This window comes from Oenanthe melanoleuca, chromosome 1, assembly GCF_029582105.1.
Source record: "Oenanthe melanoleuca isolate GR-GAL-2019-014 chromosome 1, OMel1.0, whole genome shotgun sequence".
Taxonomy (NCBI): domain Eukaryota; kingdom Metazoa; phylum Chordata; class Aves; order Passeriformes; family Muscicapidae; genus Oenanthe; species Oenanthe melanoleuca.
The window spans coordinates 88,401,246-88,418,754 of record NC_079333.1 but is presented as its reverse complement, the minus strand read 5'-3'; the positions used below and the strand labels follow the sequence as shown (position 1 = coordinate 88,418,754).

At 39.2% G+C, this 17,509-nt stretch overlaps 1 protein-coding gene across 1 annotated transcript in view; it reads right to left on the bottom strand.

The window, feature by feature from the left end:
• Positions 1 to 17,509, bottom strand: part of COL4A1 (collagen type IV alpha 1 chain) — a 116,279-nt gene that overhangs the window by 13,054 nt on the left and 85,716 nt on the right. The window contains exons 27-44 of the mRNA XM_056499189.1: positions 17,404 to 17,496; positions 17,201 to 17,305; positions 15,621 to 15,718; positions 15,165 to 15,315; positions 14,709 to 14,822; positions 14,156 to 14,323; positions 13,513 to 13,602; positions 12,779 to 12,931; positions 10,215 to 10,313; positions 10,025 to 10,114; positions 9,039 to 9,178; positions 8,042 to 8,172; positions 7,862 to 7,938; positions 7,039 to 7,137; positions 6,481 to 6,531; positions 4,417 to 4,602; positions 3,629 to 3,762; positions 201 to 273 (exon numbers count right to left, since the gene is read on the bottom strand). Coding sequence (XP_056355164.1) covers positions 201 to 273; positions 3,629 to 3,762; positions 4,417 to 4,602; positions 6,481 to 6,531; positions 7,039 to 7,137; positions 7,862 to 7,938; positions 8,042 to 8,172; positions 9,039 to 9,178; positions 10,025 to 10,114; positions 10,215 to 10,313; positions 12,779 to 12,931; positions 13,513 to 13,602; positions 14,156 to 14,323; positions 14,709 to 14,822; positions 15,165 to 15,315; positions 15,621 to 15,718; positions 17,201 to 17,305; positions 17,404 to 17,496 — 2,052 coding nt within the window. The remainder of the gene's footprint in view (positions 1 to 200; positions 274 to 3,628; positions 3,763 to 4,416; positions 4,603 to 6,480; positions 6,532 to 7,038; positions 7,138 to 7,861; positions 7,939 to 8,041; positions 8,173 to 9,038; positions 9,179 to 10,024; positions 10,115 to 10,214; positions 10,314 to 12,778; positions 12,932 to 13,512; positions 13,603 to 14,155; positions 14,324 to 14,708; positions 14,823 to 15,164; positions 15,316 to 15,620; positions 15,719 to 17,200; positions 17,306 to 17,403; positions 17,497 to 17,509) is intronic.

The window sequence follows — 17,509 nt, the reverse complement described above, 5'->3', positions numbered from 1 at the left end:
TTGCAATGCAAGAACAGGTAAGAGACAAAAAACCTTAAGAAAAATCTCAATGCTTTTGTATGTTTTTTGATGCAACTTTCACTGTCCTGTTCATTATTAGCATAGAGTCAACATTCTTTGTGCATCTCTTTTGAGAGAGGAAGGATATGAAAGAGACATTTTTGCATGCTTTTCAGGAGTATGTGAAGTTTTCTCCTCACCTGGGACACCTGGAACTCCTGGAGGTCCGAGATCACCTTTAGGACCAATGTCTCCTGGCAAACCAGGTGTACCCTGCATAAAAGAAAATGTGAAATATAGTTATCCTACACTATTATGTTATGACTCACAAATAGGCTCTGTATTACTGGAAACCTATGAAATAAATACAATATGAGAAAGCCATTAAGTTTAAGAAATAGTCATTCTCTCCCTTAATTAGATGAGAAGCTTCTCCTACAGGAACATGAGTGACACTTTGCTCTTTCTAAATTATTTTTTGCCTCACAAAGATATCAGATCAGAATGATGTCCTACTAGCCTGCAGCCAGTAAAAAGGTTCTCAACCATAGACCATATTACTATGAAAAACATCAGTAAGATCAGCAGATACTAATTTCAGTGCAATCCCAGCAGGAGGTTGCTAGTGAGATAATTAAATGGGGTAATTCTAGACCACAGCAGACTTGAAAACTTCTACATTTACACATGGGATGAAATAAAATATGCTCAACAATTTATAATCCTCTGAAGATTTTTACTTTTCAACAGGGCTAAAACATTCAAGGACTTAAAACACTTCCAGCACAATGGGAACTCCTCCTTCTGCCTTCACCATTCTAAACTGCAGCCCTGAAATTAATGGTAGCAAGTTCGCTGTAGCCTCACTTCAAGGAAAACCAAGACCCTATTTCAAAAGGCACTGTAAATTGTAATTCAAATGGCTGCCAATTTACTTTTCTTCTTTTGTCTGTTGCAGTTCATCTGCAAAAAGCTTGTAAGTATAGTTTAGAGTTTCTCCCTGGCTGAATTGGTATGACTTACTGTCATACTTATAGTTCCCTCTATAATAAAACATGGAACACAGGTGGAGGAAAGAAATAAAATCCCTTTGCTAAGTAACCTACCAACCAGAAGCTGAAGATGTGAACTGAATACCCAGTGAAAACTAATACCAACAGTAGGAGTCATCATATCTGCAGAGCAACAGCATAGGCACACAGGAGTGATTTTTCATTCAGGTTTATATTAAGGTGAGAAGAACGACAAATGTCTAATTCTTCCCACTCATTAGAAAGGGAGAAGAGATGTCTAGTTCAAAAATGGATGCCCACGGTTAAACTTCCAAAGAATCCAAAGTTAAACAAAAGAAATGCTACTCTCAAGAGTGCTAAGGGAGGCATAAATGAAGTAAGAGTCCCTAGCTTACTTCAGTCACAGTCACAGTATGAAGGATTGTTAAAAGAAATGGCTGTTTCTTTATATCATAACAACTTCTGAAGCCCAAAACAGAAGGGCTAACTTTCATTCAGAAGGCACTTATGAGTCAATCACATTAAAAGAGACGGGTTTAATAAAAAAAAAAAAAATATATATATATATATAAATATATATATATATATATATATATATATATTTAGGTTATAATTATAAAAAATATTTGTAAGAGGAGTGTATTGGAAGCTTTCCACCAAAATATGTTTTCCACAACAGTATTCATTTCTTAAGCTTTTTTTTCTCTTCAGATACAGCTTGGTAAACAACTTCTTTTTGGATCTGTTTCAAACAGAACAAAACTATTTCAGGAAAATATTTCTTCTCTCATTTGAACACTAAAACGAACAGGAAAAACCCATGAGATTTGTATTTCAGTCTGATCTCTACATTTACTTCTTTTGGATTCAATTTTTTGACAGGTTGTGTCACTCATGTTGAAACAAAGTCTCCCTTCTGATGTACCTGGATGAGCAATTGAGCCATAATCAGGGCAGGAGCCTTTCACACTGAGGAGGATGAAGACATTAGAAACTCATCTTAGTATGTATCACTAGAAGAAGCTTAATATTTAATATCGCTCTCACTGCAGCATTTCACATCGCATTAACAATTGGCTACTATGAATTATGGCTCAAGGATAGTAAAACATTTTTTCTGATTGAAGGCATGGAATCAAAATCCTTAGGCACTTCCCATTCTTGCTCAGCAAAACAGTCTCAGACTGGTATATCAACCAATGAAAAGTTTTACAATTTCCTGGGGTATAGCAATTTAGCTCTCTGCAGAAGTAGTGCAAATTATTAAACTAGGGAAAATATGCTGGAGTGTTTTGTTGGAATTTGCTACCTTCAAAGCTGGTGTGGTATGGTACAGTATGGTATAACACATGAAAAGGTCTGAATGTGGAATCAAATCTTTAATGTCTCTGTGAAGTGACTCCCAGATGCAAATAAAGATGCACTAAATATTTGCATTACCTTTAAAGTCCTGCGTTGCATATCAGGACCTTATTCCTGAGTCTTTTTTCCTTTTTTCGCTACAAATTTTCTCACCTTTTTTTCCATATATATTATTTTTACTGCTATTATTGTCCTTTCTTAATAGAACCATTCAGATTGGAAAATACCTCAAGATCATCAAATCCAGCCATTAACCCAGCACCTCTATGCTCACCACTAAACCAAACACCTCAGGTGTTATCCACATATTTTTCAAACACTTCCAGGGATGGTGACTCCACCACTTCCCTGGGCAGCTTGTTCCAATGTCTGACCACCCTTTCAGGGAAAAAATTTTTCCTAATATCCAATCTAAAGCTCCTCTGGCATAACTTGAGGCTGTCTCCTTGTCCTGTCTTGTTACTTGGGAGAAGAGACCAACCCCCATCTGGCTACAACTTCCTTTCAAGGAGTTGTAGAGGGTGATAAGGTTCCCTCTGAGCCTCCTACTCTGTGCTAAACAATAACCATTCCCAGAGTAGTAGGAAAGAAGGAATGAAAAGTTTAAAAATAGAGCATATTTTTCAGTGTGGAAAAAGGTATCATACACTCTGAGAGAAAGAATATAGAAAACCAACTACTCTGGGTGGCTGTCCTATTCTACTTCATTCTCACTAGTATACTGAAAAGAGACTATTTTAGGCCAGGGAAAATGAATAATATATGACAAAAACGTATTAATAGTATTGCCTGTTTGTAGTTCTAAATCAGCAGCAATATTTCAGCAGTGACAGTACTGAAACTGCACTTTATTTGAAAGCTTTCATAACAAAAGCAAACAGTTCAGGTATTTTCAGAAGGCAATTTATCGTGAAATATGCAACCTTTAAAATTAACAACTAATGCATTTACTGGATTTATGGATGTACTTCAGCCATCCTGTACTGTTAAAACACTGTAAATTATATTTTGGGTGTTGCATGTTACCACTCACTATCTATAAATTTCTAATAAGTTCATTAGCTCACTGGGGCAGCCTTTCCAAGGAGAGCACTGAAATGCTTTCAAACTGACTTTAAATCATCAGCAGTGAGTCCAAAGGTACTTTGAGCATAAAATATCACTATTTTGAACAAGAACCTGTATGATTAATATATCCATTAATTACAAGAACCAGCTTTCAGCAAATCTGGAGTGTACTAAAAGTAACTTACTGGCAGTCCTTGGAAACCTGGATCACCTTTCATCCCTGGACCCCCAGGAGTCCCTGGCCAGCCATTGCTCCCTTGCTCTCCTTTGGCTCCTTTCAGACCTGGAGGTCCTGGTGGCCCTGTTGGACCTGGTAAACCTAAAACACAGAAGAAAAGAGTATTTAGTAGCAAAATTGCTTTACAGCAGTATCTGATTGAGGACAATCACGGTCTACAAATGGACAGAACCAAAATAATTGTGGTAACATTTCAAGAAATTAAGCAGGAGAATTAGTTGCAGGGAGACTCCTCATCCAATCACCTCTTAGCCTGTGGATGATTGAAAATAGAGGGAATTTTCCACATGTGCAGAACAAGCAGACAGTCCATCCTCAGGCATAAACATGCTAAAGATATTTTGCAGCTCTTCTCCACTCTCCTTCTTAGCCTCTAGCACAGGCCACTGCCACGGAAAGGCCAAGCTGGGGCATTTTTAAATATATTGACCCTCTAGGACATAGGAATATACAGCACTGGATGTCTCAAAACAGTAAATATAGTCCATAGAGAAACATGGAAATGGGAGGCAACCTTCTCAACATTTGAAAGATTTCTGGACAAAGCAAACCGCTTGAGGACACAAAATCTGCCTGTTCTAGGACATAATGCCAGAACTGCCTGTGAACAAGGCTTTTCTCTGACCTAGGAGAAGAGGATAAACAAAGATATGCAATATTGATTGTATTATTGATTAATTAATTAGGTTAGCCTTGATGAACAGCAATACTTTAATATTAAAGATAAAGAATTACCTGGAAGACCAGGTTGGCCTTGGGGTCCTCTGTCTCCTTTAGGGCCTTCAATTGCACTTCCTGGTAGCCCAGGAAGACCTTGGTTCCCCTTAGGGCCTGGTGGACCTGCATATCCTGGTTCCCCTTTCAGACCTGGGATGCCTGGACTCCCTGGGGATCCTGGAAAACCCACTTCACCTTTTGCACCTAAGATTTGAAACAATTAGAGAATGTGATTAAAGAGAAGATCACAATCATTGAAACCTTCTGCCTTATTATCCACGCATAGTAAGCTTTATTCTTTTTGAAAACACTTAATTTCATAAATTTCTATAAAAATGCAAAACTTCAGGAAAACTATTATTCTTCACATTATGATATAAAATATGAGGAAATTAGTTTGACTGACATATCTTTTCGTATCTAAACTCATCACTGGGCTATTTTTAGTCGCTCTTAAAATAGATTAACATTCAACATCTCTCAACCACTTCTTACACAAAGATTAGAAAGCCCCCAAACCCTTCCTCCACAGCAATTATTATTGTCATAGTCAAGTGACTATGCTTGACTAAGCACAAAAGGACTTGCTCCTGGAGAAAACTGGAACACTTTTTTACTAAGATCTAGATTTAGACCCATTGTACTTACTTTCAGGCTTGTACAAATACTTAACAACAGCAATTCAATCTAATTTTAGATAGAGCAAAAGAATATAGAGTAAGTGGTATAAATACAATAACAGGAGAAACAAAACTTATAGAGAACACTATCCCTGGCTCTCTGCCTGAGCAGAACAAGGTTTTTTAATCCTGGACTTGTTTCTTTGGAACTACAATACATTAGAACACAAACTATGTAAGTAGAATATATAGTTACTCTAAATCCAGATACTTTTAAATGAGCAGAGCTGACAAAATGAGAGATGGGGAGGTGAGAGAAGTGTTCATAATCTAGTGCTCTACATGCCTACCGAGCTATGATTAGAAAATTTCCTTAATTTATTAAGTTCTCTAACGTTAGGGCTTTCAGTAGTTAATGTAGTTAAATGACTGTGTAGTTAATGACTGTTAAATAGTCTAAGATGGTAAATAAAATATATTCTGAAAATCTGCTTTATTACTTTGGATTGTCCAGACAAGTTTCCTGTATTAATAGAATGAATGAGTGAGGTAGGGCATTGATATTTAAAGCTATGTAAGTTCTTCAAAATCTGCCATGTCATGTTAATTTCATAATTGAATTGTTTGTGTTTTCCACATGGTTAAAATTGAAGATTCCACCATTATATACAATTTCCTTTATCAACAGCACTTTGACATTCCTTCACTACTGTATCAATTGCATCCTATTGCATCCTAAGGATATACTTATTTCATAAAATGGAGCATGATGCATTACTGACACCTTGAACAAGCACTGACTCAAGCCAATCAAACCATTCTCACAGCACAGTGTAGTGACACACTTTTCAAAGAACATAAGGGACTTGAATTTTCATAGTTATGTGGCTGTACCCAAGCTATTAAGTCCTGAGCCCAGGCAATAAAAATTTTCAGCGAGATCTGAAAAATCAGGACTCTGCTATCTTTTGCATCTCTGCACCATGCTCCTGTGCATAGCTTAGACATGCTCTACTGAGCTATAGTAAATAACTATTTTAGCAATTAATACATCTGGGCTGCAAAACAGATTCAGACAAAAGAATTACTATATTATCCTGGCCACAAAACAACTACCTATAGCTATCAGGTGCACAGAGCCTCACTAAATTTTGATTCTTGCAAAATTAGTAGGAAAACAGAAATACTTGGAGTCAAAAGCACAGCAAAAAAATTCAGGAGTTATTTATATTACCTCATCACACCACAGCTTGCAGTAAATTCCACACTATGAATAATTACCTATTTTAGGGTATATTTAACTCCAAGATGTTGCCACTGTAACAGAAATCAGTATTTGAACCTCTCAGAGCTTCTGAGAAGGCATTGGATGTAAAAGAATGAAGTAGAAAGTATGTCTGCATTACAGAATTATGGTTATAGTATGTTGGGAAGGAGGTCTAGAATTGTTTAAGTGTTTTACCTTTATCTCCCTTTGCACCGGGAAATCCTGGAAGTCCTCTACCTGGAAGACCTGTAGTACAGAGACAGCAAAAAATTAGAAGTTGGAAAAGTACTTACATTTAACCTGTAATGAATAAAACTCTATTATGGAAATACAAACTCCAAATAAATGGCTTATGCAAAAGGCTCTTCAGGGCAGAGGCTGTTTTTGTTATGTACTGGTATTGTATTTAGCACAATGGGTCCTGTATGACTGAAAACCCAACCCAAAGAAAAGGCAAGGCTGCTCCACTGTTTCACAGCTAAGCTGCAGGCTGAAATTAATTCCAAAACACGATTCTTTAAAGTATTACCAGCTTTTGTGAAAGAAATCCTTTTAAGATTACATTGATTAAACACAGTTGCTCATCTAAATGATCACATTGCAATGCTGGATGATGGTAAGACACCAATACTGACTTTATTTTCTAAGGTTTCATCCAAAGGACTCAAAGCCAGTACACACTTCTACCAGCTACTCTTGTGCAACCTGTGTCTGTGCACTTTCATACCATGGGAACTGAACATGTCACAGTACCTTGTTCACCCTTTGCACCAGCTGCACCTGGAATCCCATCATAACCTGGTTCACCCTTCTGACCAATGGCACCAGCAGGACCCGGAACACCAGGTTCACCTGAAAAATCATAGACATTTTCATTTTAACTATGACTTTTCTTTTTCTCTCAAGAACTTTACTTTTTCTTTTGCTCCCACAAAGACCAACCAGACATTGCGTGATGACTTCAGTGTGTGACTTTTCACTGAGTTTACTTCTGAATTAAATCAGTCTGAGACAGGGCTCAAGTATTAAAGATTTTGACACAGCTAATTATCATGAATTGCAGTGAGTTCAGAATGCAGAAACTCCAGCAAAGACTTGTGAACAGCACAGTCTATTGTCCTGTAAGATGATGTGTCCTGCAGCAAAAAAACTGAGAACAGAAGACTCCAAGATCAAAAATTTGCACAATAGCAATGGACTTACTCTCCTCCATACTCTATTTCCTTTTTAACAGCTGTGAAATGTTACTAATGTGGCGATTCAGGTTTGGGCATAAAGATCAACTGAATTGTTTTTAAATTAACTCAGACACAAGAGAAGTAATAGCTGTAACAACAACCAGTCTTGTGGAAGGTGGTAAAATGTATTCCTCTAACAGTGCAAAAGAAATACAAGCCCCTCACTACACTGACTTAGATTTACCTAGGAAACAGCAATGTCCTTTTTGCTTATGAAATGAACAAACACACTGTGAAATAGTGAGCTAAAATTAATGTAGAATGCAAAAGACTGTTTTAGCCACTGCTTGGAGATTAACAACATTTTAAGTGTCCTCTGGTGGTTTATATTTTTTTACCTGGTTCTCCTTTTAAACCTGGAATCCCACTTAAGCCAGGAAGTCCTTTTTCACCCTTTTCTCCATGGCGGCCTGGGCTTCCTAAAGAAAGGAAGAAGAATGTGTTTCCATGTGGGATGGTTGGTACAATTTTAACTTTAATTTTTCATTGCACTTTATATTTTATAAAAGCATTAACACTTGCCTGGAAATCCTGCCATGCCAGGGGATCCTTTGGGACCTGGGGCACCTGGCATTCCAGGAATTCCTGCACTACCCTTTTCACCCTTATCTCCAGATAAACCTGGACTGCCCGTTCTTCCTGGTTCTCCCTAGAAGAAGCAGCACACATAAAATCCAGGCATTAATTCAGAAACAGGTTTTTTTTCTGTATGCAGTGGTAGATGTCACCCCTCATCCGACTTTTAAAGAATTCCATTGTTTTTCCATTCCTATACAACGTAATTCAGGATTAAATTTGGCTAAATTTGGTTAAATTCCACTATCAGAGTTTTTAACAAATCTAGCAATTGCTTAATACCTATATTTGAAAATGAGCAGTTTTCTATGCATTTTTAGGATGGTTATACAAAGTCATTTCAAAATTAGCTCTTAACTTACATATTACACTTCATCATCTTAAAAAAGTCTTTTTTTGAATCCTCAGGAAGTTTGCTACCAGCTAAGCAGGTATTATTTTTACCATTTTTACTTAAAAATTCATGATAGCTGTCATTGTAAAGCTAGGAAAAGGAATATGAAACAAATGAGAATCCTATTAGCTACTATTAGAGACTAAATTAAACTTTACAGACAGTATTAATGCAGTTCATTTTTCAGTAGGATCTGAGCACTGTAGAGTATCTTTGAAAAAGTACAGTAACATCATTTTAGTGTAGATTATTTGCTCTGTACATAAAATGCCCTTTTTGCATTATTGACTTAGTATTTTGAAAAGTTCTTCCCCTTCCCTACATTTCTAGCACAGTGAATCAGCCTATCTTGACCAGAGATAATAAAAAAGAACACTGGAGATATTGGTTCCATCAAACAGAATGCATATAACCTGCACAACTTTCCAGTTTTTCATAAGGCAGTTTAATTAGCATAATAGAAAATATAACAAAACAGCTTAGAGGCCAACAGCATCTTTTTAAGTGCTTGGTAGAGATAATAAAATCCTTATGAGTATAAATACCTTCTCACCAGGAGCCCCTGGAAAGCCAATTCCCGGAAAACCTGGTGCTCCTTTGTCTCCTTTTTCACCTTTTTGCCCAGGGAACCCTGGTGTGCCTGGTGAACCTGGTACTCCAGGAAGACCCTTTTCTCCAGGTGTTCCTAGGTAAAGGGAAGGGAAAAATGGGTGCATCAGAGCCAGTGTTGACAGTGATGTTTCAGTGTTGCTTTAGCTGTTCAGAGCTATAAAAGTAAGTAAATTTTCCTTTGAGATTCATTCTCTAAATGGGAGTTTTTTATGGGATGATAACTCTACTCATAGGAAATTGGCATAATCTTGAATTCAGAGTAAACAAAGATCTTGCTAAAAATAGGAACTGAATAAAACTTTTTTTTACTTGAATAATTTCTGATCAATCTACAGTAACAAAATGGCTCTTCTGCTGCACATTTTTCTGTCCTCAATCACCATTTCAGACTTTCACACTGATTTCCTAAATATGCTAGACACAAGGCCATCCCAATGGAGATTAAGTTTCCATGTTGAGTTAGAGGTTTTTCTCCATTTTATTCTTTACCAGTCCCTTCCACAATATTATTCCCAGACCCTTACAGTTCATAATTGACACTCAGGGTCAGACACAACAACTCACCAAACCTTTTAGAAGGGGGAAAATACACAAGAAGCTTAATGCAGTTCACAGACTAACAGAGACAGAGACAGACAAACAGACACCACTCAAAAAACTGTCTGACTGAAACAAATATAGAAAACCTAAACATTCAGCTAAAGGATTTGCACATAGAAACTAAGGAAACCATCCTATTATTTGTATATCATAATAGGATTGAAAAGCAATGTCCCAAAATCCTAACATTCAGTCACTGCAAACAGTGCAATTATTTAGTAGATCCACACCAACAACATTCCATACTCATAATGCTTCTCATAATGTTCTATATTAACTTGAGGAAAAAAAAAAAAAAAGAATTCCTAGCAATTAGTACCTGGTAAACCCATTTCACCAACCGATCCTTTTTGTCCTGGAACTCCTGGATCTCCTGGGAACCCGGGGGGGCCTTGATCACCTTTTGGTCCTATGGACAACAGAGAAATTAAGAATCCCATTCTTTACCAAGGTTTAAAATACCTGACAAACAGATATTTTATTCTGTCTGCAGTTTGCTTCAGACATACCTGGTTGTCCCGGAGTACCAGGTTCACCATCCCGCCCTGGAATTCCTGGTTCTCCATAATCCCCACGTAGCCCTTTTTCTCCTGCTTCTCCATGGTCCCCTGGACACCAAAAAGGAAAAAAACACAGTGAGAACAGTTTTATTACAATTTACTGTAATTACATATAATAACCCTTCTAGATAATTTTTGATCACTGTTGCTTCTCTCTGCTGAACAAGGAAATACCTGAGTAAAACACAACTTTCTAATCATTAAACCAGTACTGGAAAGGCTGAAAATTATTGCAATTTTATGGGTGTCTGTGCAAATTACAGAGCAAGTAATATCTATAAAAGAAATTGAAATGAATGTGTGTTTGGGTTAGATTAATGAGTTATTTGAAAAGTGGCTGACATGTTTTAACAGAAATTATTTATTTGACTGTTCAGCTCTCTAAAGAGGCACATTTGAAAAACTAGTAAACAGCTAGAAATTTGCTGTTTTCCCTGTTCCAATTAATGTTATAGCACCTTCAGAAGGCTTTATCTCTTACTCTGTAGTGTGCCTCTTCACCAACTCTATGTCCATGCCTTTTGCTCATAAACAATTCTGTTAGTGTTACATAGAGCTGCAGGACAACAGGTTATTGAAGATAAGTCACTGAATGCTTTCAAGCAACCAGCTTTTATTAAAAACATTTCAAGATGTCCAAACCCAATTTTCTTCATTAAGCATCACTGATAATATGCCATAAAAATTCCATGTCTTCTCTGCAAAGTTTGTATTTTGGAAGCTTCTGAAAACATTACTGTGATATTCATGTCTAGAGGAATGAAGGCAGCCAAAAGACCAGCAAAGTTATGGAGTCAAATTATTTTTCTCTGCTGGTACTAAGTATCTTTTTGTTGAAGAGGATGAGATAAGAGCAGAAATTTGCAGGTTGGGATCTCTTTGGAACCTACTCTTCCAGGCTGTGTGAGCCAGGCCAATCTGTAGACCATGTGTGGTCAGGAAAAGGTAGAGCACAGAAGCTTGCAAGCATGCATTGTTAGTGCTGGAAAGATTAGTAAATTAGAAACCAAAGAAATTGACCATTTGAATTTCTCAGCAAAGGTTTCTTTATTTGCATGTGACAAGCGTGCCTAATTTAGATTTCTAGAAACAAAATAAAATTAATCATCCTACATGCCAGCAGTAGATAAGGAAATAGTGAAAACAACCTATGTGGTTTTAAGACTTTACATACCACTGTATATACCAAGATCAGAAACAAATGAGAAAAAATAATGTAGATGAACTACAGGCTGGGAGCTTCATTAAAAGTACTCTCAGAAGCTGCATCTCAGCTGAAGGGCAGATGTACTCCACACTTGCTCATGCCCTCCCCTGCAGTCCCTGGCTGCCCAAGCTGCAAGGCACTACTTACCCACATGCCCAGGTTTCTCTGAGACCCAACCAGAACACGTGAGCCCAGATCTCCTTCTGACAATTAGCCAGGACATGGAGATAAGAGGTAGCTAAGACTGGGATATTCTCCTGTTTCCACAGTTCAAATACAACATAGTATAGTTATTAGTGATTCACTGTCAAACTGGAAAGGAGTCTGCCCTGGAATACACTGATGAAATGTACAGAAGACACTCAGTAGGAAAGGCTCAGAAAGAGGACAGGATTAGACTACAGAAGGATTTTGAAGAGTTGGAGTGAAGCTTGAAAATCATCACAGTGAAAATCAAAAAGTAGAATGAACCATGTGTGTGTAAGAAGTCAAAAACATGCATACAAAATGAAAAATTATTACATAGGCAGTAGTCCAGAACTAAGGGACTAAGAAATAGCTAATCACAAACTCAGTCAGCTGTTGTTTCAAGAAAGGGAAATTTCGTTCTAGTCAGGCCTGAGTAGAAGTACTTTGCTTATTTCAGCAATGTGCACTTTAACAAGGATGCAGCCAAACTGGGGAGTGACTCAAGTCAATCAAACCATTCTCAGAGCATATATTATCCAAAAAAGCTAACAAATCTATAACCATGAAGTTTCTAAACAGAAAACTGATTTCCTTTCTCCTACATACTTCCAGATGTTTCTAAACTGACATAAATAGATCTGTTGGTATCAGTGGCATAAATGCATTTCTTTCCTGAATTTTATTCAGGTCACAAAGAAACACATCTCAAAAAAGGCTGCTCACTTTTTCTCTTAAATTATCAGTTGATCTTCATGGCCACAGCTACACATTTCACATGAAAGACAGCTTTTCCCTTCTGGAAAGCTCTAGCTTTTACTTTTAAAATTTCTTTTCTTTTCAGAGAGTCTTCTGATTAAAGAGATAAAAAAAAAACAATTATAAAAGGACAAATTGAACCTATTCTATTCAACCAAAATGCTTTTGCTCTGTGATTAATCTTTTTTTTTCTACAGAGCTGAAAAACACCAGAAAAATATCTATATTTGTTTTGTGAAACACCTTGATTTTATTTTAAAAACTGTTGCCTAAAACTAATGCAAAACTGAATTCAAAGTACTGCTGAATGATAGTATATGAGTGTTAATTCCACTTATTCACAGTTAGAGAATAAAGTTACCTTTTTCTCCTTGATCTCCCTTCTGGCCTTTGAGGCTAACCATGTCCATGTTGTCTATTGTTCCAGGTTTTCCTGGGAGACCAGCTTCACCTTTATCTCCCTTAACACCAGGATCTCCCTGTGGTCCAATTACACCTTTGAAACCTTGGCTACCTATAAAGACACAGCACTGAATGTTATACAGGCATATGAAAGTTTGCAAAAATATTTAGTAGACAACAACAAATTAAATTAGCTATTTATTCAGATTTTGAACACCAAATACCATGTTCTGGAACAGCTCCTATGAATTCTGTTTTTTATGCTTCACAATAGCTCTGTCAGAAAGTTGACATATTTTTCCCAATTCACAGCCATTAATTTTAGACTCTTGAACAATAAGGATGGGAGTTTGGCAGTAAAACAGAGCATTATCTGAGGCTCTTAATTAAGACCTTTCTGCTGGCTTTTAACAATTTCAAATAGTGTATTTTTACTGGAGTAATACCTATAGCAGCCCTACACCTAGCAAACCCATATATAATTGAAGAATGGACAAAAATCATGTCTTGGTGCCAAGAACACACGACTGCTCCTAGGCTATGGCTTTTCATACTATTTCTAACTTAGAGGAAAGTTACTTGACATAAACTGTTCCTTAGGGCAAATATACTCCTTATCTTCAGTTATTTCCCAACTTCTGTTGGGGAAAAGGTAGGGTTTACAATTTTACTTTGAGAAAATATCTCTCTTACCTTTTTCACCAGGTAACCCTCGATCTCCAACTGGTCCAGGTGTTCCTGGCAATCCAGGAGTTCCCATAACTCCCATTTCTCCTTTGGGTCCTGAAGCCAAAGGAGAAGAGTGAATTAAATAAAAAAATAAAGCAAGCAGTGTAGAGAAGTACAAGAAACAGAATTATTTACTGCCTATCATATTAAGAGTTGCACTACTCAAGGAAAAATAGGACAAAGAGGATGATTAAACTAAAACAGCCTAATAGAGAAAACAACAGTAAAAACAGTATTATGAAAACCAGAGGAAAATAGTTGGTAACAGGTTTTTGACAAATTCTTAAAAATTCCTATTACAGCAAACAATGATGTCATAACAAAGGCATTATTAAAACCATGCTCTGTCACTAAAACTGTGCAGAATAATCCCCTGTCATTATTACAGGAGAGAGGCTAGTTCCTTCAACCTACTGGATTTGCACCATGCAAGGACTTCAGCAGCAGCTCAGTTACATGTGCACAGAGCTGCTTCACAGACATCAATCCATGTGTTTTCCCAAGCCTGGGCTGTTTGGTCAATCAGTTCCTAACTGAGTGAAAGGGTGTGCTACCACAAGTTAAAACAGCTGTCAGAGATGCTGATTTCTGAGGGACAAGGTGTTACCTGCTGATCCTTTCAGCCCCACAGCCCCCTGGGGACCTGGCAGGCCAGGTAACCCCACAGAGCCTGGCACTCCTGGCTGGCCCGGGCTTCCTTTGTCCCCTTTTGGTCCTGGCATATCTAGACCTGGGACACCAGGGAAGCCCCTTTCTCCTTTTACTCCAGGAAATCCTAGGAAAAATAGAAGATACAGGATTAGTCCCTAGCAAAAACAAGGAAAACCATTAATCAGCATATCTGACCATGCCCACCGTGACTCACAAATTACATGGCATGGAGGATGAAGACTCAAAGGCAGACAGCAGAACCAGTCCTCATTTCCTAGGAGAGGCTTTGAACCTGTATCTATTACCCACAAAGACCTGAGGACACCAATCCCAATGGCAGCAACTCTCTCAGGAGGCCTCACCCTGCATTTTGGCCCACTGGCATGTCCCCCCATCTGCCCACATCAACCTCCCGCTGCAAAAGGTTCTCAAGCAACACTTTAACCTGTGTTAGCACTCATGTCAAAACTCTGCTCTCAAGCAGGGCCATGGCAGCATTCTCTGCTCACCTGGCGGTCCCTGGGGTCCCGGCTGCCCGGCAGGTCCTGGCAGTCCTGGGGGGCCCAGCCCCGGGGCTCCTGGAGGGCCCTGCAGGCCTTGGAGGCCTGGGAGGCCAGGGTCACCTGCAGGGAGACAGAGCAATATGGAACAAGCATTCTCTGATGCTGCTGCATCCTGCTTGCTGAAGGTGCCAGACAGGGGTTTTGGAAGCACATGGCCACAGAGACCTCATTCAGCTGCCAACACCTCCCAGCCTGGGCGTGGAAGAAAGGCTCTTTGCTGTAAGCATTTGCTGCTGCTGGTAGGAAAAAACAGGAAGGGAAAGGGGCAATTCCCAGAGATATCCCTGAGACTCCCCAAGGACTAGGATAGTTCAGTGATTAATAGACTTTTTGCTGCGTCTGTGGGAGAGTGACTTTAAAAAGAAGCACAAACACAAAACTGCATTTTTCCAGTGATATTACCTCTGAATCCTTGCTGTCCAGGTATGCCAGGAAAGCCTTGCTCGCCACGTAAACCAGGCAGCCCTGGACTTCCCTTTTCTCCAGGGATTCCAGCTGGGCCAGGGGGGCCTGGCAACCCCTTAGGGCCAGGTAGACCAACACCAGGTTCACCCTAGCCAAATAAACACAACAGAGTAGGAATCAACACATCAAATCCAAGGAATCATTTATCAAATGTATTTAAATCATGCAGTATAGGGCTAATGTATAGACCTCTATACATGACTTCAGGGGAGAGCTGTAAGCCCTTGGGAAGTATTAATGTCAGGCATTAATCCATTTACTCTGTCCCCTTGTGAGCACAGTGGGAAGCATAAAATGAAAGGCAGCTTGGCCAACTTTTAAATTGTTTTTCCTTACACATGCTCCTGTCAACATGGGGAGTCACAGATAAGAGTATCAGCAGCTGATATCTACCTTTTGGCCTTGTAAACCTGGAACTCCTGGCAAGCCATCCAGACCAGGGGTTCCTGGAGTTCCTGGCAGACCAGGTGAGCCAGGCTGACCTTGGAAACCTATAAAACAAAGCAAAACAAAACTACAGTCACATCATTACTGTCTCTGTCTGTAAATGACCTCTGTTGTTTCTTTAAGCCTCTAAACTGAACAATTCACAGGAATGTGTTAAAAAAGATCTAGTTAGTCAAACTTCTAGGCATGCCAGTATGCAAATGTCCCAAAAAGATTCAAACACTGACTTTTGTGAAGCAGATGGCTTCTGATCAGAAACAACCACCCAGAAGAAATAAATGGTGAGTGTCTCCTCTCAAATAAACAGCCTTGTGGGTTCATCTCCCATCTCCCTTATGAGAAACATCCGCAAAACTGGGTTCCCAAAGTCTTCTTCGGAAAAGGCAACTTAATGTGTGGTGCATCAGACTGAGGGATGCAGAGCAAAGTCCACCTGTGAATCAACACCTTTTGTGCAGTGTATGTCCTGTGACACCTCCTACATATCCTGCTGTAGGTTCCATACAGAAGGTTTCTGTGCCAGAGCCATCCCATGAACTGCACCTTGGAAATGAAAGTGGAATACCTACAACACTCTGCAAATCCCTTAAAGGTAGCACTCACTCAACATCAGCACACACACAACAGATTCACACAAAACAGGCAGAAATCCAGCTTTTAGGCCAAGACCCCAGGATGTCATTGGGCAGAGCTGAGTTCATGGAAGGGTCCTTTGAAGAAATATATTTCATGTGTCATTTCTTTCATCTGGCATCAAAGTGCATACAGCAATTCTTTTCTAGATACAATGGGCCTTTTCTGTTCAGGTCCCAATGCAGTCTCAGAGGAACCAGCCGTGGTTACAGAGAAAAATATGCCCTTTCTCCTTATTAAATTTCTGACCCTCTCAGTTCATTGGTGTGTGGAATCATAAAAAATAATAATGAAGACACAAAAGAATTTTGGTAATTGAGCTTGCTGCTGAAAGTCCAGTCATCTAGTTCTAAATGAGCAGCAGTACTGTGAAATACATGTCCAAAAAATCCAAAACATTTAGACTCCCTCTAAGGTTCTTGCATACCCTGACAATGGCCATGGAGGGAAGATTACACTTATGTTGAGTAAGCTGAAATTCTAACCAAGCCGCTCTCAGCTATCTGGGACCCAGCAGAGCTGTAGGCTCTGGCTCACAACTGTTATGTCAGCATATTATTTTGACACACATTGTTTTTCATCTCTCAGAAGGGTCATCTCATCTCAGCAACTTCAGCTGATGCAATATAAGATGCTGTACTATATCAGTTCTATTTTGGCAGTAGCTGTGGCATTGTCTGTAGGTGCACCACTGCACTACACAGAGCAAGTGTGCAGCAAGTGTGCAGCTGAACTCTATCAAAGAATGCTCACTCTGGTGCTGCTTGACTTTTGCAAGGGAGCTTCTTCAGCTGCCCCTCCCAAATCCCATGCAGCTATGGCTGGGTGACAGTGGAGGCCTCCATCCACACTCCAGTTACACCAGCTCTGTTAGATGGATAGCTTTATCTTACCTTTGGGACCTGGAGGTCCAGGGAACCCTATACCTGGCTGCCCAACAGCACCTTTTTCTCCTGGTAGGCCAGGTCTACCTGGAAGCCCGGGATTCCCTTTGTCACCTTTGCAAATAGAAACAAGACAAATGTTAACACAAAGGCTAACTTCTGGGGAACAGAACCATCCTGATAACCAAACAAAGATTAACAGATTGCTGTACCTTGGGGTCCAGGAAAGCCAGGAGGCCCAGGAAGGCCATCAGCCCCAGGAGGTCCAGGGAGCGATATCGTTCGTCCTGCTTCACCCTTTGCCCCTGTAAATGTAAA